We start from the raw sequence: 26,260 nt of genomic DNA, 5'->3' as shown, positions 1-26,260 counted from the left end.
TTTTTAAGTGAACAATTTAAAACAAACATAAAAGTCATTGCTTCAACAATTATCAACATTTTACCAATCTTGTTTCATCTTTGCCCCCATTTATTTTTGCAGTATTTTGAAGAAAATCATGATTTTTCTCACTGTAGAAAATTAAAAAGTCAATTATCTTTCAGAGTTCTGCAGTAACTACATCTCAAATGTGAATAAACTTATTTTTAATTATTTTCTACTAGAGATATTGCCAGCTTGCCAACTCCCATTAGCAGCCTAAAGACTTTTCTTTTTACTTCTGCACACAAGGGGAAATTAGCAATGGTTTTAGAGTTTTAGAGTAAAACAAAGCTGAATCTGAATCCTGGTTCTGCCTATTATTAGCCTCAGGACTTTCAGCAATTATTAAACTTTTTTCTGACCTTCAGTTTTCTTGGTGATAAAAATGGGGATAATCATACTTTTAATTCCTTTCACTCATTGACTAAATTTCTGCTGAGTGTCTTCTATGCCCCAAGTGTCATGTTAAGTGCTGGGACAGAGTAGAGTAAAACCAGACATTGTTGCTATTCTAATGCGATGCCAGTCTGTTGCAATGTTTTTTAAACTCTGGATCACACTGTTTTTTAAACTCCGGATCACACACACAAACAGCAGACTATAAAATCAACTTGTAAACAATTTTTTAAATGAAAAAGAATAGAAAATATATTTTATCACACATGATAAGGATAAATACAGTTTCATGAAACATATTTGGGTGTGCATATGCGTATTTGTATGTACTGTGTATATTATATATGTGTGTGTATATCATTGGCTTGGAATGTGTAACGTTTTTAATATGTGTCTTCCTATGGGTGTGGTTAAAACAAAACTCTTAAAGCTACTGATGTAATAGGGAAGACACATATTAACCCAACAATCATATTAATGAATATATAAACACAAATTAAGAAAAACCACTGTAAAGGGAAGGAACATAGTTTTATGAGACTATACAATGAAAGTACCAGAATTACACCAGAGGGTCAGGGAAAGCCACCCTGATAAAACGATATGAAGGATAAAGAAAGTTAAGTAGGCAAAAAGTAGGCAGGTATGTGTGCGTGTGTGTGTGAGAGAGAGAGAGAGGTATGAAGTGGAAATGCTGAAACAGAGATAGATGATATAGGTAGGTTGGCAGATATTAAGTGGAAATGTTCCATCTAAAGATCATCACCTAAAGAAAACAGTATGTGGAAGGGCTCCTGGTTCTATCTTATATCCCAGCCACTCTCATTTTTTAGTACTGTGCCTCCCTGCGAACGCCAAGATGACTGCCATTTTAGCTCCATAACATATGCTACTTCTACTGCTTAGAGTGCCTTTTCTTTACCCTTATTTTTGATTAAAGACTCCTTAGCTTTTAAGACTCAGTTAAAGTGTTGTATTCTCTATGAAGTCATATCTGACTCCCCTTCTCTCAAGAGGCACCTACTTCCTCTTTTGTTTCTCCAGTGTGTTCTGGAAATAACTCGAATTATGGCATCCTAATGTATTTGTTATTATTTGCTTATTTGTCTCAGGGAGATCCCTAGCACTTGTGGCATAATAGGTATTCAATAAATATTCAATATGTGAAGTATTCAAAATGTGAAGTAAATAAAGGAGTTTGGCTCCTAACAATGTTTTCAGAAAGATGCATGCATGAATGAATAAATATTTTTTCAACACAAAATGCTGTATTTTGAATGTCTTTCATTTTCTGCTAGTCCACGTAAATTGTTTTCTTCAAAATGTAAAGTCAATATGCACCATCTTTAGAATGTTTAGAAAGACTGCTCTGATTAATTCTGTATTACTTAGGTTGTTATTCAGTCAAGCACAGTGCCCAGCTAATCACTGATAATAAATATTTGTTAAAAGAAGGAGGAAATGAATTTGGCATCTCTATAATACTTAGGCGGGAAGTTTGTAAACAGAGCTATACATGTTAGTATTGTGTTTTGTAAGTCTTCTTAAATAATTTCATAATCGTGTATATTTTCTCTCTTTAGCTGGCTTATGAGTTCCACAGAAGTAGGCATCACTTCCTTTGTTTCTTTTTTAAAACCCTCTGATCTTCAATCTTCCCCCACACATGCCAATGCATATATACTCAAAATGCTTCTATCAATGTTCTGCAGAAATGCTCTAAATAAATGTCATTGAAAAATAAGAGACTGGAGATTATCTGGGGCAAGCCTGAGCATCAGGGAGGCCAAAATCTGAAAGTGCTTTGAGTGATTCTAAGCAGCAAGCTCCTCTGCCATTAAGGAAGGTGGGGAGAGAATATATGCCCACTTAAACTGTTCTCCACCTTGACCCGGGAAATATGCCGCTATATTGCTGGCCAAGGAAGGGTCAGGCAACCAACATTATACCGTGATTCCCTGAAAATAAGACCTAGCCGGACAGTCAGCAATAAGGCATCTTTTGGAGCAAAAATTACTATAAAAAATTACTATTATTTGACTATAAGACCTGGGTCTTATATAATATTATAGTGATATAAGACCGGGTCTTATATAATATTATAGTAAAATAAGACCGGGTCTTATAGTAATTTTTGAGAGGTCTTATTTTTGGGGAAACATGGTAGAAGTCACTTGGAAGCGAGAGAGGCATCATTTTGTATTATTTTCCTTATAACAGTGCTTCCCAACCCTTAATGTGCATACAAATCACCTGGTGATCTTACTAAAGTACAGATTCTGATTCAGTGGGCCTGGGACAGGACCTGAGGTTGGACATTTCTAACAAGCTGATGCTGCTGGTTCATGGACTACCCTTTTTGAGGAGCAGAGCACTATAAAACTGAACTGAATATTGACAAATGCAGACTAAGAGAAAGCGTAGGGAATAAAAAATTAGTGAACAACAGAAGTCCTGATTTTACATTAACACCAAGGTTCACTATTTCTTATAAAGACAGAAAAATTATGATCAATCTATCTAACTTGCTGATATTTATTTTAAAATATCTATTAAAGAGACAGGTAAAAGAAAAGTTGCCATTTTCAAGATGAATTCTACAAGCTTGGGTGGGAGGGGGCTGACGTGGAAAAAGTGGCATGTGAACCTAAAGCTTGAAAAAAAATTAAGTAAGCCACTTAGAAAAGATGGATGGATTCCAAGGATTTATGTGAAGGCTTAGAATCTTTTTCCTCCCTAATCCTGATATTTCTGTTAATAAGTTTTCTGTTTTGTAATTGTAGAATTTAATTAGAAGGAAGTGACAAAAGCAATATAAACCAAATCCTAACAGCAAATGCATTATATAAGTAATTTATAATGCTTAATGCTAGACCCTGAAGCTACTCCCATGTCCACCATTTTGTTAATGTCCAGAAATATTTTTATAGCCTTGTTCACCTATTTATTTAAAGATTTCTGATTATATCATTTGATACAAAATTGGCACCATTAGATAACCACTCATTGTAGCAATGTATAGAAAATGATCTTCCCCAAGCCATTTGCCATAGAATTATTCCTCATTTTCATTTTGCAGTCATATGTGAGCTCTCTTTAATCCTCTTGAAACACTTCATAGCTATTCATTTATATTCAATAATAAAGAGTCTCATTTCCATGTTAGGGCTGAATAAAGCAATGCTATAAAGATAGCATAACTTTCAGAGATCCTAGGAAATATCTTCAACAGAGGAATAAAGCAGAGGGATTAAGAATTTGTTTACTTTGATAATGGAACCAAACTATCTAAGACCAGGATGATAGGCAACAGGGTAATAGTATTTATGTGTATACTAAAATAAGATTATAGGAAGAGTTGCGGTGTGGGCAAGGGAAGGTGACAAGACTAGCACAACAGGATTAATACTTGCTGCAATTATACTGAGGGGTTAAGTCAGGTGAGTTGTTTGGCTTTTTTTTGTTTTGAGAATTTTAGTAAAAATTTATTTGAGCCAACACAGGATATGCCTTGAAGCAAGATCTGAACAGACTGAGAAAAATGCTACTGAGTTGTTCAGAATTTTAAATCTGCTGCCTTTTCTTATGGAAAGCAGAGAGCTAAGAGTAAGACAGATGAGTGAAAAAGCATTTTATATCCTTTACCATCATCTTGGAAGACAAAAATGCCCATTTATTGTTAGTATTGGGAAAAAAGATGTTACTTCCTTAAATACAGTATTAACTAAAATTGATTATTCCAAATGATCTCTCTGCACACATGAGTACATTCCCACATCATAAGGCTCTCTTGTTCATTCCAAGTGTCCTACAGTGGAAGGCAATAGGCTGTCAAGAGTTGGAGAACCACCTGTGACCAAAGAGGTTTTGAATGGACAAAAGAGAAACCCTAGAACATGACTTTTTTTAAAGACTAAGAACTAGCTCTAAATCAAAAAAGCTATACTGAATTTTATGCACTTTAACCCACTGGAAGGAAGTACAACAAAATGTTAACAGTGGTGAGGCAGTGTGATAATGGGTAATTTATAAATGTTCTTTTTGATTTTCTGTATTTTCCATAAGTATGTATTTTAATCAGAATGTAAAAAAGAAAAATTTACCCAAATGGCAAGGATTCCTCTTAATATATCCTCCCAGAACTGTTTGCTACACATGGTTCTCAAAATAATTACTGGCTTGTTAAAAATTTTCCCTTTTCCTAAATGATCCCGAAACAAGTTCTGAAGAGATAAGCCTTTTAAATTGAACATTTTCAAGAAAGCTGAATTTGAAATTCTGAGATATTTTTGCCTATATTAACGTCTAAGAAGAAATTGTGAGACAATGGGCACCTACATGTCTACAGGAGGGTGTGAATGCATCAAGATGATTAATTAGCATAAAGAAAGAAATTAACCTCAAAAATATGAAGAATAAAAATATTATATCGATTCTAATTGGTAATATGCTTTCATTTTCTTTTATCTTTCAATTTCATTTCCTCCTAAATGCAGTTTTAGGTTTATTAGGTTACAGCTCTTCCTATTATTTATATCATCACCTGATTCTTGCCTTCTTTACTTTCTATTTTTCTTTCTTTCTTTCTTTCTTTCTTTTTTTTTTTTTTTAAAGCTGTTCTTTTATTTCTTGTTTCCTTAGTCATTTCTTTAGTGTCTTGATTTTTCAACCCACATACCTTCAAGGAAGTGATCCTCCAACTGCTTTGGAGTTTTATGCCACATGTTTCTGAAGGATACTGGCTAATGTTTAGTGGTCCAGAGCAAGTTAGAAACCTCTTTACACCTAGAGTGTTAGCAATGCTCACAGGTGCCACTGGTTATTACTGGAAGGCCTAAGGCAAAGGCAGAGGAGAAGAAAAAAAGGGAGAATAAAGGGAGTGGGGAGAAAGGAACGCAGTAAAGGAAGATGGGGTGGAGAGAAGAAGGTACACGGAGTAGAGAGCCACAATAATAGCCTCAAGGATATTCTTCACCAAAACACTGACTGAGGGTGTATTATAACACAGAAAAGACGAAGACCATGCCTTTTTCTTCACTCATGACTTTGAGTGCTTTAATTATGATATATATATACATATATATATATACATACATATATGTATATATATATAATTTTTTTTTACTGACATACCAACCATTCTCAGTTTGAGATTTAACCATATCCACAATGGTTATCTGTTTTGTGCTATGTCTCTATTATATGTTCCATATATTAGAGAACTATCAACATTTCACAGGAAAGAAATAATGTGAAGCACCTGCATGGTACATAATCTGTTGAAACTTTTATACTGTGAGATGTCATTTTAGATGTTTTTTTTTCCCTGTGTGTGAAAGAACTACAATACCACCACTTCAAAACAAAAGAATAAACAAGATACTGAATGGCAACTTTACATAAAAATTTCTTTGATAGCTTCTACCGTAACAGAAGGGCTCTTTTATGGCTCCTAGGGGCTAATCACTCTTGTTGGCAACTAGAAAAGCTAAGAGCAATAGTTTCTTTTTATTGAGCTGCTGCTACCTCATGCAAAAATCACAAAACAACATTTTGTTTGAGAATAATTCTGCCTCAAATAATTTAGTTTCTTACTTTCTCCTACTTTATATTATAAGGAATGTGAAAAATAGACTTTCTTGTCCCGTTGGTATTTCATCTGCTATAGTTGTTTGTTCTATTCTAGAAGTAAGAATTCTTTGTGATTTTATGGTAGTCTATATAGCTACTAATTATAGGTTCAAAAGAGAATTTACATTTCAGATGGGGAATAAGAAACAAGAAGAGCCAATGAGGCTAACAGAAAATTAAAATAATTTTCTTCCCAGACAATATGCATTATATAATAAACTGGGTAGAAGGGATAAATCTGAAAAAGAAAAAAAACAAGAGCCATTGGGGATTTGTTATTTATGTTTTCAGAAAACTCTTATGTAGTGAGATCAAGTTGAATGAGGTACATAGTGTTACTGAGAAAGCATACACTAGTAGGAATTAATCTCCCCACCATCTTATTTACAGAGAATATGAGATTAACAATTCAGATAAATGTTGTCTTTTTTTCAGAAATGGTCTAAGTAAATGTGTTTATCGTAATAATTGTAGTGATAGCAATAGTTACTACTATTAAACATTTTAAAAAACAATTATCAGGTACTTTTTCTTTTTTTTTGGTCCCAGGTATTTTACTAAGGCTTTCTACTGTCTCATTCAATCCTCACAACAACCTGTTATAATTATCACCATTTTACAGATGAGAAATTGAAACTCAAAAATGTTTAGGTGATTTGCTCAATGTTACAACGATGGAACTGGTCCTAGAACCCAGATCACTCTTAATTTGCTCAAAGCCCATATCCTTAACCATTTGCTGTATTGCCTCCAACATAAAAAGATACTGCTAAGAGATGGTGATGGAGCATGGAGGAGATTAATGAATGTATTTAATTACAAAATGAGAGAAAATTATTTTAATAGCTAGATAAGAAAATGACAAAAAAACAATTAAGAGACTCCATACAGGACCATTAAAAAGGAATTGGCCTTCTTAACAGCTTTGATAAACTGGGAAATGTTTTTAGATGTTTCTTTAACAACATCAGCCTTGAGTTAGGAACCAATAATAGCTTCTAAGCAAGTCAGCTGCAGTTTTATTTTGGGTTCTTAGATTGGACTTTAGGCAGGCAAATTCTATTTCGCATTTGATTTTAAGCTTTATGCAATCTCAGGCAACTCCAAAGGTGTGAGCTGCTGATACCATCTGGGGCTTCACAGCTTTGAAACATGGCATCTTCAAGAGAATTAGTGGTTTCTCTCATGATTGCTTTTTATGAAGGCTTTATTGATGTTTGAGTTTAAAGCAGGAGAAAAGACTACCCATTTTATTCCTGTGTTGGGAAGCTGCTCTTCTTTCTTGTACCATATAGAAAATATGTTGAAATCTTCCAGACCAAGACTCTCTACTATCTGGTATATGTAGAGGCTGGAAGAATAAATTATAATACAGTGGTGTTTTTTTTTAAATCAATATCTACATATATATATATATATTTTTTTTTAATTAATTTATTTATTTATTAGTTTCAGGTGTACAAAACAAGGTAATACTTAGACGTTCATCATTTATATCCCTCATACTGTGAACCCCCTCCCCCCATCCACTATCCCTCCGACCTCACACTGAACCATCACATTATATATATAAAATTATAGTTGGCATTCATTAATGTTTAGCTTCTGATGTACAATGCCATGATCAGGTATCCACAGTATCCCTGAGGTGGTCTCCCATATAGGACGCATGTCCATCGGATACCCAACAAAATCTTTACAACATTATAGAATACCTTCCCCAAATTAATTTTCAAAAGAAAAACCCTGAGGCCATCTTGTGGTTACCAGCTGCTTCCAAATCCCTTCACCTTTCCCCTTATCCCCAACCCCCTCCCACACACCCATCTAACCACTCTCGGTTTTTTCTCTGCGTCCCCAAAACTGACTCTGATTAGTTCATTCACATAGTCTTTTCTTTAGATTCCATATATAAGTGAGATCATATGGTACTTGTCTTTCTCTTTCTGACTTATTTCACTTAACATAATGTTCTCTAGATCCATCCATGTTGCTGCAAATGATAAGATTTCTTTCTTCTTTATGGCTGCGTAATACTCCATTGTATAAATGTACCACAGCTTCTTAATCCAGTCATCTACCGATGGGCATTTTGGTTGTTTCCATATCTTGGCTATTGTGTAAAGTGCTGCAATAAACATAGGAGTGCATACAGATTTTTGAATTGGAGTTTTGGATTTCTCCGGTATCTACATATATATATTTGTAAGTAAGAATTTTCAAGTAACTATACTACTTTCACTGAAAAGTTTTAATCAAGATTGTGTGAGAAAGTACATAAGTGTACATTAACATTGTTATCTGTCAATGAAATTATTTTGACAAGGTGGAAATAGATGGAACAATTGTTGGGTGCCTGGGTGGAGCCAAAAATCTGGAAAAACAACAACAGTATGAGCTATGATGATATTCAAGAAAACCAAAATACTTACCTCGAACAGCATAGCCGTCTTTTACTGATGCTGGGAAGGGGGGTAGGTTATCTTTTGCATATACATCTTGAGCAAGGACTCGGCCCATTCCATCTGAAAGAAGAGAAAAGAAACAAAATACGGTTGTTGAGAGTAAGTGGGAAAATAGGGTTAGGCAGGCACAAACAGGATGAACACGCTTGCTTGTCTGACAAGGCTTGTACATGGGCTCAGTCAGACCTCCTGATTTCTATGCTGATTCCTGGCAAAAAACCCAGAACTCCTGAAGTCTATCCTGATTTAGAATACGAGAAAGAAGAGATGCATCCTAGTGTCTGAAATGAAAGGTTAGATTCAATTAAGAGTAATGCATGCAGCGATTATTTGAATATAAGTAGCTACAAAGTCATCAAGATGTTTTAGAGTTGATGTGTCATTAATCCTTTAACAACCCAAAGATGACTTTCTTTAAAAAGCCAATTCTTAAACATTTTCATATCCAATAATCTGACCCAGTGATTTCACTTCTAGAGAGCTATCTTAAAAAAATGGCTGAAATCTTTATGCACATCTTCATGTCAGAGTTGCTTACATTATTGAGAAATGGAAACAAATGAAGAGACCAATAATACAGAAATTTAAACAGACAATGATCTGTGCTTATGATAAAACATTATGCAGGCTGAAGTTAATATTTATGAAGAATATTCATTGACACAAGAAAATTCTCATGACATATACTTAAAAACATGCAGAATTGAACATGTAGTATACAATCTTAAGATATATCAATAGAAAAAGATGGGAAGGGCATACCTAAAAATAGAAAGCATTTGTTATTTCTGTATGTTAAAATTACATATAATTTTTATTTTGATACACGTTTCTGAAAATTTCCAGGTTTTTTACAAACATCATGTTATTTTTTTATAAGAAAGTTTTTTTTTCCTTATGAAGAGAAAAGTAAAGAAAAAGAAAGAGCTTTCTTATCATTCCATTTGAATTTTAGCCTTGATTTTGGCTTTAGTAACTTAAAAAAAAAAGATCAAAAAAGAATCAGTGACTAAAAGAAAAGGGCCAGTAACTTACTGTGTGAAGTGATTATTCAAATCACTCTAGATGAGAAGAATTTTTGGCTAGACCTCAAGAATTTGAACTACTGTCAACAAGAATAAAAGTTTCAAGAGTCATGACCGAGTCCTTATATCCTCTAGTCAGAATCTTTATTATTATTATTATTTTAAAGAAGTAAAACAATAGTAAGTAGGAGGTGGAAAAAAAAGAAGAGGAGGAGGGAAAAAGAAATCAAGCTTCTCTTCATTGACTACAAGTAACACGGGACTTGATTTACATGAGATATTTGTTTAATTTAGGAAACCCCCATTGTTTCCCAAGCTGGATGGGTGAATCTTTTTTTATTTGTTTGTTTTTGGTTTTGTCCTTCTTAGCAACCTAGGGCCTGTGGTTTCCAGATCCCTGGACCAAGAAGTGAGAACAGAGGATTAGATACCGCTACTCTAATCCATAGCGATAGTGATATTGATGTTTTCCTTTTGGCCAAGTGATACCTGAATTGGAAGCAGATTCTAGCTTCCTACGTTTTTTGGATGTTTAAGCTATTTTGGAGCTATCCTGGAGCTATGGACTATACTGTGTAAGACCAGGGATGGGGTGGGACCAGAGGGTCTGGTTTGCATTCATACATACAACATTAACTCCCAAATGAACCTGAAGCTATAAAGTAGTTCCTGGTGGTGAGTGAGCCCCATCGCATTTGACCAGAATCACAATTAACCTGCTGGGGGTATCTCCTTATTTGGGAGGCCTGGGGTAGCGAATGAAAATGTGAGCTCTACACCAGTTCAAATCCTAAGAGAAGACTTTGCCAGGAATTGGAATAGCTTAGTACTGGTGATTAATTATCAAAGATAGCACAAGGACTGAGTTTTTCTGGAATCTGGTCCAATTAATCTAGTAAATGTTTATATAACATTTTATAAATTACTAAGCATCACATACATAATATCACTTAATCCTCACAAAAATCTAGTAAAGCATTATTATTTTCATTTTACAGATAAACAAAGAGAAGTTTTAACCAGGTAAGTCACTTACCCAAAATCATATATTTCATAGGTGGCTAAGGTAGAACTGAAATTTAGATCTTAGAACTTCAATCCGTACTATGCGTACAATGGCAATTGCTAAATTTATGTTCCCTCTACCTACTACTCTTCCTCTATTTTTTTGACATAAAAAGCTACAAGGTGATTCATCAAAATATTAAGCATAGAATTATTATATGATCCAGCAATTCGACATTTAGGTTTATATTGAAAGAACTGACAGCAGAGACTTGAACAGATATTTGTGCACCCATGTTGGTAGCAGCATTATTCACAATAGTTAAAAGGTAGAAGAAACCTAAGTGTCCATTGATGGATGAATGGATAAACAAAATATGGTCTATACACATACATACAGGAATATTACTCAGTCTTAAAAAAGGAAGGAAATGCTAACATATGTTATAACATGAATGAAACCTGAAGACATAATACTAAGTGAAATAAGCTAGTCACAAAAGGACAAATATTGTATGATTCCACTTATGTGAGGTAATTAGAATATTCAAAATCATGTAGTCAGAAAGTAGAATGGTGGTTGCCAGGGGCTGGGGAGAGCAGGTATAGAAGTTATCATCTAATGAGTATGGAGTTTCAGTTTGGGGAGACGAAAAAGTTTTGGAGATGGATGGTGGTGATAGTTGCAGAACAATGTGAATGTACTTAATGCCACTAAAGTGTACAATTAATAATGGTTAAGGTGATAAATTTTATGTTATGTGTATTTTACTACTATAATAAAAAAGGGAATGAGGTAGTGATACATGCCACAACATGAATGAACCTTGAAAAAATTATGCTAAATAGAAGAAGCCAGTCACAAAAGATCACATATGATCCCGTTATATGAAATGTCCAGAATAGATAAATCTCTAGAGATAGAAAATAGACCATTGTTTGCTTAGGGCTGATGGGGGAATGAAGGGATCGGAGGTAGGTGACAGTGAAAGGGGACAAGGATTCTTTTTGAGTTGATGAAAATGTTCTAAAATTGACTATGGTGATAGTTGTACATATCTGTGAATATACTTAACAACACTGAATTGTATACTTTAAGTGGGTGAATTGTATGGCATATGAATTGTGTCTCAATAAAGCTGTTATTGTTTTTAAAGGGTAAGGATAAGAAATTTTTAAAAAAGAATATTTCTCTCATTCCAACATATAATCAAATTTACAAGAGTCAAGAAACATCATATTTGTAGCATACATACATCATCTGGTCTTTATAGACCTTCCAACATCATGGGAATAAAAATAAAACATTTAATCTAGAAAGAAAGAACTGCTTCATACTTAAGTTATTAATATAAATTTCATTATATATATATTTTTATGTAATTGGCTAGCTTTTTATTTGGGACTTGTGCTAAATATAGGGTTATCTTTAAGGTAAATTAGATTCCTACTAAATTAGTTCTGCTTTTGGAGCTGGTATCAAATTAACTTACCAGCAGAGTTCAAATCTCTTCAAAGAGAAAAACATGCATTACCTCAAGTTTTGGTCTAAAAGCTTAAGGCAAGGGACAGAATTTGTAGAGAAATATGCAATTGATTGGAAAATGGTAAAACATCCCAGGTGGCAGCAGATACAAGAGTATTGAAGGAAAATATGTCAGATACACCTCTCTGCTCCACAAGCCCCTAATATGTCTATGTCTATATCTATATCATCTATATCTATATATCTCCATATCTATATCTATATATCTCCATATCTCTCAGTAGGGTTCAGGACTAAACAATGGATAACTCTTTTAAGCAGCCAATGTTAGGATTCATTCAGTGTCTGACCAGATAATCTATTTGGGGACTCAAAGAGTACCTACGTAGTAGTGCTGCAAATTACTTTATCACTTGGGACAGTTTCTCTTGCATACATACATATAGAAACTTACATAGATGTTAAAGCATCCCTTTTCTTTGCCCATAGGTGGAGCCCAAGAATTAGTGATGAACAAACTTTGGGCATGGGATTTGAAAATAGGAGCCTTAGCCTTCAAACTTGAATGGGAACCAGGCAAACTAGATATGATGATTGTTTTCGGTTTTGCATTTAGCAGAGAAACATCAGTGAGCAGCTGAAGCGGTGGGAGCCACAGTTTTTATTATAATATCAGGAAAACATGAGCGAAATTCCGTTTTTAGTTGGTCCACTCCAATGAAAACCCTATTTATAATAGGCAAAAGATGGTTTCCCCAATATATAAATAATGTAACTAATATGCTTTCTTAGGAATATTTGGTGGTGGGGATTTAAAGCTCTTCAGAGAGAAGGAGTGAGCCTTTCAGTTGTAGAAAGTTAGGCTGAGCCAAGAAGCTATGATCCCACTTCCAGAGTCTGAGGAGATAATATCCATTCTGTTCTACCTTTCCTCTCTCACTGGATGCTCTAAGTTCTGTATAATAAAGAGGTCTTCAATTTGATGAAGATGATGACAAATATGCATATTTCTAGATTCTGAGGGGGTCAGAAATCTTGAAGGCACAGCTATGCATTACCGGGGACCCTGGGCTATATACTCATATACAATTAAGTGCTCCGAAGAGGTAGATAAGGAGTGGAAAAGATCGGCTGATGATTTACACTGTTTTGTGTGGTATGCTTACTTGTACTGCAAGAAGACAGCGGCAGAGTGCTTGGTCAAAAGTTGGTAGCCTTTTTATGTTGTCAGCAGGAAACTCATATAAGAGTCAACTTCCCACAGATAAAAGTCATTAATGAATTCCCTACTCTCTGGAGTGAGCTTTTTTACACTGGGATGACTGGTCTAAAAAATATCTTCAGAAAAAGTCTCTACAGATTCAAATGGCTGACAATGGAGACATATATAAAGAAAAATCAAGATAGTTATGTATAAAGTTGAGCATGATCTGTGAGCATTAAACACAAACGTAAAAGTAAACATTGGATTTGTTTGCTTGGACATTTATTCTGGCCCAGATAATACTCTCTTCTTGCTGTCTAAATTAAGATGTTAGGAGGACGGAGTGATCTTTGGATGTAAAAGGGAAAAGCATGTTAATTTCTCAAAGTCACTTATTGAAACGATCCCACAGTTGTAAAGTTCCCTGTGTAGTTAGTTCTAAGAAGGCTTTGGAGGAAGCCAAGGGAAAACTCTGAGTTCAGTGGTCCAGGAAATTGATTCCTTGGTCTCACTTTCACTAACCAAGATACCATCAGTTATATATTTCAGGAGTGTGGTAAGAATGTGGTAGATAACAGAAGGTTGAAAAGAAAAGATACTATCCAAGACAAGTCAGTTTGCTATTGATTGTAAATCCCTCAAAAGTTTACTTGCTTACTAGAACACTTAAAAACTGCCACCATAGGTCTCTTTGACCTAACAGCTATCCATTGTGCTCACCAAAAGAGCGGAGAAGGCAGTCTTTACACATATACTTACTCTGGACAAATGACCATTGGTAGGAACAATATTAGCTAAGTCTAAAGGATTAAGAGGAAGGTGAAGCACGTATAGATTTTTAGGTCATTACAGTGTTAAAAAAGTTTTAACATACTTACAGAAGCATAACATACTTACAGAAAACTTCATGATTATTTAACAGACACCACACATTTAATACGGTGAATGACCTCAATCCTATCCCAGTATAATTTATTCCCCACATATTCACTGTGAATTAGAAACAGTAACTAGACAACATTTGGTACATTATCGATCTCACTTATGTATTACAGGCTTCACATAGGTGTAAACAGAGAAAGACTGAATGATTTAGGGGTGAATATCCCTTTGGTGAAAACAAGTGTATTAATTAATCTCTAGGTATTCCAGAAGTCATGTTTACGGCATAGTACAATAAAATCCCTATACTTTTAAAATGAGTAGCATGTTCAAAGTGGTATTATGTTGTGCATTTGTATTTTTTCATCTAGGGACTTATTACCTGCCAATGTAATGAGTAAGGGCAAACATTACAGTTGTTACCTAATAATATAAAAATAAGCTTTGTGCAAAGTCATAGAATTTGGAACACAAATGTTATGATTACCAGAAATGATTAAGTCATGATTTAACAATACAAAAAAATGCAATAGAATTGGTAATGAATTATGTTGTGTTGTGGTTTCATGATGTAAATATTCTTGAGTACTATAGCTTACATCTGTGTTATATATTCATTTCTATATATGAAACATTAAGCTTTAAAAATAACTGTAAATATGCTGAAAACTATAAGACATTTTTGAAAGAAATTGAAGAAGACACAAAGAAATGGAAAGACATTCCATGCTCATGGATTGGAAGAATCAACATAGTTAAAATGGCCATATTACCCAAAGCAATATACAGATTTAATGCAATCCCCATCAAATCCCAATGGCATTTTTTAAAGAAATAGAACAAAAAATCATCAGATTTGTTTGGAACCACAAAAGACTCCGAATAGCCAAAGCAATCTTAAGAAAAAAGAACAATACTGGAGGTATCACACTCCCTGAAGTTAGCTTGTACTACAGGGCTACAATAATCAAAACAGCATGGTATTGACAGAAAAACAGACACATAGACCAATGGAATAGAATTGAGAACCCAGAAATAAAACCATATAAATGTGGACAGATAATTTTTGACAAAGAAGCTAAAAACATACAATGGAGATAAGACAGCCTCTTCAATAAATGGTGCTGGGAGAATTGGATAGCCATGTGCAAAAGAATGAAACTGGACTGCTATCTGTCACTGTGCACCAAAATTAATTAAAAATGGATCAAAGACTTAAGCATAAGACCTGACGCAATAAACTGCATAGAAGAAAACATCGGTACTAAACTTATGGACATTGGGTTCAAAGAGCATTTTAGGAAGTTGACTCCAAAGGCAATGGAAGTAAAACCTAAAATAAACGAATGGGACTATATGAAACTTAAAAGCTTCTGCACAGCAAAAGAAACCATCGACAAAAGAAAGAGGCAACCAACTGAATGGGAGAAGATTTTTGCAAACAGTGCCTCTGATAAGGGGCTAATATCCAAAATATACAAGGAACTCATGAAACTTAACAACAAAAAAACAAACAACCCAATTGAAAAATGGGCAGAGGACCTGAAGAGACATTTCTCCAAAGAGGACATACAAATAGCAAATTGACATATGAAAAAAATGCTCAACATCACTAATCATCAGAGAAATGCAAATGAAAACCACAATGAGATATCACCTCACACCAGTCAGAACGGCTATCATCAACAAGACAAATAGTAGCAAGTGTTGGAGAGGCTGTGGAGAAAAAGGAACCCTCATACACTGTTGGTGGGAATGCAGACTGGTGCAGCCGCTATGGAAGGCAGTGTGGAGGTTCCTGAAAAAATTACGAATAGAATTACCATATACCCAAAAAATCTGAAAATATTTATACATAAAGACACATGTGCTCCAATGTTCATTGCAGCTTTGTTTACGGTGGTCAAGACATGGAAACAACCAAAATGTCCTGCGATAGATGAATGGATAAAGAAGTTGTGGTATATATACATAATGGAATACTATTCGGCGGTAAGAAAAGATGAAATAGGACCATTTGTGACAACATGGATGGACCTTGAGAGTATAATGCTAGGTGAAATAAGTCAGACAGAAAAAGCAGAGAGCTATATAATTTCACTGATATGTGGTATATAAACCAAAAACAACATAAGAATAAGACAAACAAATGAGAAACAAAAACTCATAGACACAGACAATAGTTTAGTGGTTACCAGAGGGTAAGGGGGGTGGGAGGTGGAAGATGGGCGTAAGGGGGATCAAATATATGGTGATGGAAGGAGAACTGACTCTGGGTGGTGAACACACAATGGGATTTATAGATGATGCAATACAGAATTGTACACCTGAAATCTATGTAATTTCACTAACAATTGTCACCTCAATAAATTAAAAAAAAACTAACTACAAAAAATATTTAACTTAATTAAAATGAAAGATATATTTTTTAGGGGAAATGTTAGTTTAAAAAAATACCTAAAATGTTCTTGAGGTCACAGAAAATGTTTCAACTGAGGAAGTGTTCACTCCTTTTGGTACTTGATGATGGAAACCTTGCCACACCCGGGTCAAATGAATAGGGTGTCACTGATAAATGGGTAGCACCTAAGTCCAAGGGGTGAATTTATTGGTCAAGATTTGGTGCAAACAAACAAATAAGCAAAATGCTCTTTCTATAGTTTGAACAATTTAAACTCTTCTTTATTGGTAGTTTCTTAATCACTGTCCTATAAACTATAATATGCTCCATAAAAAAACATTTTCTTACTATAATTTCCATAATTTTGAATCACATATCCTAGTATCCTGAAAGTAATTCGTAACTTTTTAACAATGATTGGCCCTACATTAGCATATTACTATGGCTATTAAAAAAAGTTAATACGTAACAAGTATTTTATGAAAAGGAAAAAAAGATATATGATGAAATAAAGCTCCTATATGAGATGCAAGCAGAAATAAATATCAAACGTACCATAATTTTGACTTTGAAGTAATACTGGTGGCTTATTTTCATATTGTTAATATCAAAATAAGGAATTATAGTCTCAAGGTTGCAACAGTATCACTGAATCATTCAGTGTTATTTCCAAATGATAAGACAAGATGTTAATCGTTGATTTTTTTTTTAGCAAGTTAGCTAATCAAGGACATTGGAGTTTATAGAAACAGAAAATAAGATGTTTAAGCATTTAAATTCTGTTTTTGAAAAGTTGAGTTAAAGTTTTAAAAATTATTGCAAATCTATTCCATGCTTCTACACATTCAGATACATTACGAAGAGTGTTGCTAATTATAGAAACCTTGCATCTCTGATTTTCTTCATATACTTTTGTCTCACAATTAAATGAAAGGAAGACTTGAGTTTTCCTGGCACATAGCTCGTGCTGCTTGTGGGGTGCTAAGAGCCTGCCAGGAACTGCAAAGTCTTTGCTTAAGAAAACAGTCAAAAAGGTAACTAACTACTGCAGCCCTTGGGTGCTTCAATGGGAAAGTCAGTCAATTCAAACTTAAAACAAAAAAACAAAAAAAGCTATTGCCAAGTTTTCATTCCTGGTAATTGCCTTGCTGGTATTGGGAAATCCTTTACTGTCATTTAAGTTTATCTCTTCATTTGCACTCATTTTCTTCCCTATAGTTTGGAAAATCTTGTGTACTGGGGGTGCCAAAAAAATGCATACAAGTGGACACTTTGATCAACGTTGCTCAAGCAGTAGTAGTTTGCCATCATCAGAAGAGTCTGGACGCTGATGGGAACCACTTCGAGCACCTCTTGTAATTGCAAAAGTCAAATGTGGCTTGTATTCATCTTTTGTTATTGGTATATATTGAGTATTACAATTTTAATAGATTTTTTCCTTTCTTAAAATGTGTATACTTTTTTTGGCACCCTCTGTATTTACATAAACTTTCATAATTCTACCAATATAACATTAAGAATGAACAGGAATTTCTAAAAACCCGAGATTGTCCTGTGAAATTTTGAATAAGGTGTTTTGATGCTATTCCTTTGTAGAAATTTTCGATTTCTTTTTCCATTTTAACTGCAATACTTTTTCCATTGCTTATATTCTGAATCCTAACCTAACACTATTAATATAGACTATGGTACTTCAAAATAGATACTGAATAAAAAGATTGCTAAATAAATTATGCCAAACAAGACATATATATTTAAATGTTAAAATATAATTAGGTACCCAAAAAAGAATGGAAAACTAAAAATCATATTGAAAGACTTGTTTTAATTTCAGACATATCCAATGAAAGCCATGTAAACTAACTTAAATCATATTGAAAAATTACTTCCTTCTCATTTTTTGATTAAATATGGATTATTTTCTATCAAAATTACTTAAAGTGAATACATTTATAATACGTTTTATTTTTTACATGGAACTATATAATAGTATGTATGGAAGGAAGTGTGAAACAGGAAGATTTGTCCACCTGGTTGCGACATAGGGATGATTAGGCCAACACTGTAGGTTCTGATTTCTATGTGAATGAGTTAATTTTACTCAGTTATTGTCACGCAGGGGACCCTGCTCGCTGCGCCATTTGTCGTGCAGGGCATCCGGCGGGGTCTCTGCTCCCGCTCCCCACATAAGAACGCAGGACCTGGTGAGGCCAAAAAGGAACACCCATGGAGCCATAAGTAGAGGAGTCATACCACTATATTCTCACCGGCGGCATCCGCCTCTCTGCAATCCGCCCTTGCTAGCCCCCATTCCTTCTAGCGTAGCCACAGCAGTTATATTAGTGGCCAATGGCGTACGGGTTACAGCTCACGGCCAACTTGCCACAGCTGATGGCCATCTGATCACAGTTGATGGCCATTTACTACCCGAGCCAGCACCTTTCTATGTGAGGCCGAGAGCCTGGAAACTGCTTTCTGGGGTTCTGTCCCCACACTCCACCCCTACAGGGTCTCGTCTCACAATGTACGTGACAAGCGTCTTCCGGGAGGGGCCCTGTGCGAGGAGCCTGGAGGTGAATGCAATATCCTGGACACAGCCAGGCTCTCTAAGCACAGCCAGGGTTTCTCAGGGCACCACCAGTACTTCTGGGCACAGCCAGACTTCCTGGGCTCAGCCAGAGTTCTCAGGGCACTGCCACTCTCTCTGGGCTCAGCCAGACTTCCTGGACACAGCCAGGGCCTCTCAGGGCACTGCCACTCTCTCTGGACACAGCCAGACTTCCTGGACTCAGCCAGGGCTCTCAGGGCACTGCCACTCTCTCTGGGCCTCTCGGGGTACCGTGCTGGAACAACAGCAGCTCACAGTCAAGGTGCTTACATGTTCTCGATGGCGGCCAGTCAAGACACAAAAGCAAACATCCCCCAGTTCCACTACATGGTGGTATGTTTCCAAACAAACAGTCAAGTTGTGCATTAAATTAGTGATGGAAGGCAATTCCCCATAGTTCATAATCATTCGCCAGGGCTGTCCTGGGGGTGATGGACAACTTTGACCTCACTCTCATCTCCCAAGGAGGACTCAGCAAGTGTTTCCTCCTGGGACAAGTCCCACATCCAGGCTGCCTCAGCAAGCACTTCCCAGCCCACAGGGCAGCAACGACCTTCGCTTTCTCCGGCCTCTGCTGGTTGGGGAACCGTCCACGTCTTCCCACCCCTCCACGAGGGTCCAGCTCTCCAGCAGCTGCTCCTCCCAGTCTTCCTGAGACTGAGTGTTCATACGCACAAACTGCTCCACTGCCCTTTGGAGAGCTTTGGCCGGCACCATATCCTGTCGACTACGCCATGTGTCATGCGGGGGACCCTGCTCGCTGTGCCATTTGTTGTGCAGGGTGACCGGTGGGGTCTCTGCTCCCGCTCCCCACATAAGAGCAGGATATGGTGAGGCCAAAAAGGAACACCCATGGAGCTATAAGTAGGGGAGTCATATCACTATATTCTCACCGGCGGCATCCGCCTCTCTGCAATCCGCTCTTGCTAGCCCCCATTCCTTCTAGCGTGGCCACAGCAGTTATATTAGTGACCAATGGCTTACGGGTTATAGCTGACGGCCAACTAGCCACAGCTGATGGCCATCTGATCACAGTTGATGGCCATTTATTACCCGAGCCAGCACCTTTCTATGTGAGGCCAAGAGCCTGGAAACTGCTTTCTGGGGTTCTGTCCCCACAGTCATATAACTATTAAAAATAACTCCTCCACACAAGGGGGCTTTGTGAGTACTGTGATAACAGCACATATGTGTATGCACAATATTGGGGGGAAAGAAGCACCTGAAGGCACATATACGGAGAGCAGATTGGCAACATAATCACAATTTTTGGATAAGACCAGCACGATTGCCTAGAGGTTATGATTACATACACAGACATACACATCATAAACAGAGAGAGAGATTTAATGAAATGTTCATATTTGAGGAATTCAGGGAGAAGTATAAAGGGAATGATGTAATAAGAAACATAAATAGAATGATACAATGAGCTGTGCATATTTTAGAGGTATAATGAAGTTTATGGACTAAAGAGTAGAAGAGGTGAGACTACCTGAAGGGAATTATGAGTGAGTTCAAGCAGTCACATTCATGGAAAAATCTATAGCAAATGCCAGCACAGACCAATATTCCAAGAGACATTTGTAAATAAATGTCATCATCCTAGGTAAAGACCTTACTAGATTAGAGGTAGAAACTGGAGGCAGTAATTTGGATAAGAATATATGCTTTCACTTGAAATATCTGAATAACGACCTCAATTCTCTGCTTCAATGTTGTAAAGTTCGACAAGAGATAAACTGAAAAACAGTGAAAACTGCTAATTAGTTAAATTTTCGAATGAGATTGGGAGTACATGCCTGAAGGTCCTGGGTGTGGGAAGTGTAAATTTGATTACAACAAGCTTGTGGATCAACAAATAGAGCTGAGCCAAGGAATTCTAGCTTTGACTCTCATTTACAAGTGCTTATCCTAGGGCTATGATCTCACAATCTCCACGTGGAGAAGCAAAGAGAACAATTTACTGAATTCTAAATATGGCAGCTTGGGGACAGAGCCCCAAAGAGCAGTTTCCAGGCTCTCGGCCTCACATAGAAAGGTGCTGGCTCAGGTAGTAAATGGCCAGCAACTGTGATTCGATGGCCATCAGCTGTGGCTAGTTGGCTGTCAGCTGTAACCAGTGAGCCATTGGCCACTAATATAACTGCTGTGGCTACACTAGTAAAAAATGGGGGCTACCAAGAAGATGGTGGCTGGGCTGGCAAGTGCGGATTGCAGTTAGCACAGTGGATTGCAGTTAGCATGGCGGAGTGCGGGTTACGGATTGCAGAGAAGTGGACAGCAGGTTGCAGACAATGTGGCTCCTGCTTCCTGTGTCTCCAACCCAGCTGCCAGCAAGACTACAGTGGTATGACTCCCCTACCTATGGCTCCGTGGGTGTTCCTTTTTGGCCTCGCCATATCCTGGGTTTTTATGTGGGGAGCGGGAGCAGAGACTCCGCAGGCCACCCCGCATGACAAATGGCACAGTGAGCAGGATATGGTGCCAGCCAAAGCTCCCCGAAAGGCGGTGAAGCAGTTTGTGCTTATGAACACTCAGTCTCAGGAAGACCAGGAGGAGAAGCTGACAGAGAGCTTGATCCCTGTGGAGGGGTGGGAAGACGTGGACGGTTCCCCAATTAGCAGAGGCTGGAGAAAGCAAAGGTTGTTGGGCAGCCTTCCTGTGGGCTGGGAAGTGCTTGCTGAGGCAGCCTGGATGCGGGACTTGTCCCAGGAGGAAACGCTTGCTGAGTCCTCCGTGGGAGATGAGGGTGAGGTCAAGGTTATCCCTCACCCCCAGGACAGCCCTGGTGAATGACTATGGACTGTGGGGAATTGCCTTTCATCCCTAATTTAATGGACCGCTTGACTGTTTGGGAACATACCACCATGTAGTGGAACTGGCGGATGTTTGCTTTTGTGTCTTGACTGGCCGCCATCGAGAATATGTAAGCACCTTGACTGTGAGCCGCTGTTGTTCCAGCACGGTACCCCGAGAGGCCCAGAGAGAGAGTGGCAGTGCCCTGAGAGCCCTGGCTGAGTCCAGGAAGTCTGGCTGTGTCCAGAGAGAGTGGCAGTGACCTGAGAGCCCTGGCTGAACCCAGGAAGTCTGGTTGTGCCCAGAGAGAGTGGCAGTGCCCTGTGAAACCTTGGCTGTGCCCAGAGAGCCTGGCTGTGTCCAGGATATTGCATTCACCTCCAGGCTCCTCGCATAGGGCCCTTCGCAGAAGACGCTTAGGGCGCGTTTATTGTGAGGCGAGACCCTGTAGGGGTGGAGTGTGGGGACAGAGCCCCAGAGAGCTGTTTCCACGCTCTGGGCCTCACATAGAAAGGTGGATTGGATGGCCATCAGCTGTGGCTAGTTGGCCATCAACTCTAACCAGTGAGCCATTGGCCACTAATATAACTGCTGTGGCTATGCTAGTAAAAAATGGGGGCTACCAAGAAGATGGTGGCTGGGCTGGCAAGTGCGGATTGCAGTTAGCACGGCGGAGTATGGGTTGCGGATTGCCGAGAAGCAGACAGCAGGTTGCAGACAGTGTGGCTCCTGCTTCCTATGTCTCCAACCCAGCCGCCAGCAAGACTACAGTGGTATGACTCCCCTACCTATGGCTCCGTGGGTGTTCCTTTTTGACCTCACCATATCCTGCGTTCTTGTGTGGGGAGTGGAAGCTGACACCCCGCTGGCCGTCCCGCATGACAGGCATTTTAGGGAAAACTAGATGATTCACATAGATTATTTCCTTTAATAGTATCTCACAATGACCTTATTGGGTAGACATTATATCTATGTTTACATATAAGAGAAATAAGACTCAGAAAGTTTATGTATAACAGCTTGCCCAAGGTCTCTCAGCTAGTTAAAAGTAAAGACAGGTAAAGGGTATGTTTGATGGCAAAGCTCTTTCCAGTAGACCTTACAGCTTTTTTCATTCGTTTTTGACAGCCCCTGAAACCTCAGGAGCAGTTAATGAATTCCTAGCATGACTTTGAATCATTTTGGTGAGAACCTCCTACTGCTTCAAATCAGAACTTCAGAATTTCTGCTAAGGGCAGTAATTTCAGCTGAGGAAAGCTGCCTGTCTTCAGGCAGTTATCTAACTATAAGTCAGAGACAGGGAGAAATGGCTCTGCTGTGGTCAGTATTCTAAAAGAGATACTTCATTTCTTCAACCTGAGTTGTAACAGCAAAACTTAAAGGTCCTTGACTAGAATTGCTTAAGTCTTTTGTGGAAAAACAACGCACCCAGGTCAGAGATGCTGAAGTCTCTGGTCATTTAATCTTAAATAAGAAAGCCTAGAGTTTATAATCTAAAATAATGCTCCTAAGAAAGTAGAAACTTTTCTATTGAAAGCTCATAGTTTTTCCATTGTTAATGAAAGAGACTGGGGATTATAGGGAATGGTGCCAGATATTTCAATCTGCTTTACAGTAGCTAGTACTGTACCATATGTGAAGTTGTAATTTATTCAAGTCATGCATTTTACAAGCAAAGAAAATGAATCATAAATGGTAGTCTTACAAATATTATCATCCATTGTTATGCCAGTTATGCCTTTCACAAGAATCCAAAGGGAGGTATCTATAATCTATGGAGCACTTGCTCCTTACAGGCCTTGCTTGCAGATAGGAGCTGAAAATAGTAGAAATGCTAAAGGACAGATAATAGAAAGACAGATAATAGAAAATTCATCTGTAGCCAAAACAGATTAAAACAAATAAATAAAAAACCCCAATACTTTATACATATATGCACATCTAGGCACTTGCTTTAGGAGAATAATTTTCAATATTCTGTTATGATAATCCGGGAAGTTAATAAAAACCTAAATTAAAATGATGGCTTTGGGAATGGAACAGAAGGGCTGCATTCAAGAACAGAGAAGAAACAAATATTGTAGAGGTAAGGAAAATAAGTTTAGTGTTGATTATGTTAAATATACTGGCAGCAGGAATACATTTCGTGTATGAGTCTGGAGTTTAGGCAAGGTCTGGGCAAAAACACAGATTTAGAAATCACTTAATAGGTAGTATTGGAAACCATGGGCATGCATGAGGTTATCTCATGATATGAATGTGCAAGATGTGAAAAGTGAATGTGCAAGATGTGAAAAGTGAATGTGCAAGATGTGAAAAGGATCAAAGTCAAAAACGCTAAAGAAAGTTTATATTCAAGGAATGGACAAAGGAAGGCAAGCCTACAAAACAGCTGATTAAAGACGACAAGTACCACATTGTTTGCCTATCTCTGTTGTGCAGTACACAGTGAGCTCCACGGGGCAGAACTATTGTTTTGTTCATCTTTGTATATCCAGGATGTAACATAGTACCTAACATTACTAGATGCTTAATAAATATTTGTTGAACAAACTGAATTATGTTTCTACGTATGTATGGTGGTCTTTTTAAAACATCTACCCAAAGTGCCTCGGAGGGTTAATTATAATACCCCTTTGCATTACAGATTGAGTTTGATCCAATGCAAAGGTTGAATGCCAATCTCACTATTAATTTTCATCATCATGGGTGGAAACAGTTGACAAGGAAGTTAACCATCCGTGAAGAGTTTGCTAACTTACAAGTGACAATTGATTTGATGAACAAATGACGGAGAAAAAAACACATAAAGGGAAAAGAGAATTCATCTCACAGAATTTCTTTTTTTTTTTTTCTAGAGGAAATATAGAAATGGCCATTTCCAATTCTGTTTTTTTTCCTTAAAAGGACTGGAATTTCTGTTTAAATGTGACTTGGCATGCACTGAGATTTTTCCAAGGACTGATGTTAAGGGAAACTCCCTTGAAATGATATGAGGCCAGGGATGGTTAATTTATGTTTACAATAGGTAAAGTATTATTTAAAATTTTTCCAACTTAAGTTTACATTCATACTTTCTGAATATGCCTTGGTGGTCATTGATGTAAAATATATCTGAATCTGTGTTTAATAATAGAAAAAACCTATTTCATTAAAATTGATTTTGAAATCACTTAATTCCTGACTCTTTCCCTTCTCTGAGTTTTCTAATCTTTATGTCCTTTAATGAGGAGTAATACAAAACAAAAGTTTAAGCCTACTGATAACACATATTTAAAATAATGCAAGTCAAAGATATAAAATAAGTGCAAACAATATAAAAACAATTTTTGTCTAGGGTCAGGGAACAAAGAGCTACAATTTGGCATTTAAAATTTCACTAGTTTTAGGCCTTCTAATTTTAAAATAATTTGTTATCTACAGTCATATTTTTATATTTTAACACTGGAAGAAGGACACTATCATGTAGTAAGGAAAAGAACATTGTCTTGAGCCTTAATCCTGTTCTTTTTCTGTTCTATTTGAGTCTGAGTTTCCTGGAAGAAAAATTAGATGTATAGATACTCACTAATATTCACTGAAGTTAGAATATTTTATGATTTATGAGTAAAGACGTTTATTTGTAAAATAAAAGATATAAGCATAACAAAAACAATTAAGAATTATATTTTATTCAGGTTGCACTACATAAAATTTTATGCTGAATTTTTAAGAAAGGGAAGTAGTTGCCTGACCACTGCGCTGTACACCTGAAGCTGAAGCTGAACAATATTGAGTGTCAATTATAATTAAATATACATATAGTCACGGGATATGGAGTACAGCATAAGGAATAGAGTCAATGGAATTGTAACAACTATAGACAACGTTAGAGGGGTAGTAGGTCGGGGGAGGGTTATCATTTTGTGAGGGGTGTAAATGTCTAACTATGTAGTATATTGTTTTGTACACCTGAAACTAATAATAAATAAATAAATAAGCAAGTGAAAGGGAAGTGGTTGATTAAAAATAGAAAACACTAGGGAACACCACTTTTCCACCATCTTTCCACAAGCTGGTTTCAATGTGCTACTTACTAACCTAAGAGCAGAAAATGAGTAGATAGATGAAGCAGAAGAATTGAGATTAGACTGGTTACTCAGTGATCCACGGAGAAATTAATGTAGTTTTTACATTTTACCTTTAAAAACGTATTTTCCACAAAGGAAAACATGAATATGAGACAGATTAGTTACCTTCCATTTCTGACAGATAGGACATCAGGCAGAATTGAAGTTAACTATTTTCCTCATATAGTGCTAAGAGCCCTCTCTTTA

General features: G+C 36.9%; 1 protein-coding gene across 26 annotated transcripts in view; it reads right to left on the bottom strand.

The window, feature by feature from the left end:
• Positions 1-26,260, bottom strand: part of GPHN (gephyrin) — a 455,320-nt gene that overhangs the window by 68,550 nt on the left and 360,510 nt on the right. For all 26 annotated transcript variants that reach the window (XM_081049702.1, XM_081049721.1, XM_081049725.1 and 23 more), the window contains one exon: positions 8,502-8,594. In XM_081049702.1, coding sequence (XP_080905828.1) covers positions 8,502-8,594 — 93 coding nt within the window. The remainder of the gene's footprint in view (positions 1-8,501; positions 8,595-26,260) is intronic.

Source organism: Rhinolophus hipposideros, assembly GCF_964194185.1.
Source record: "Rhinolophus hipposideros genome assembly, chromosome: 5".
NCBI lineage: Eukaryota > Metazoa > Chordata > Mammalia > Chiroptera > Rhinolophidae > Rhinolophus > Rhinolophus hipposideros.
The sequence above is the reverse complement of the archived record's forward strand: the minus strand, read 5'-3'. Positions and strand labels throughout refer to the sequence as shown.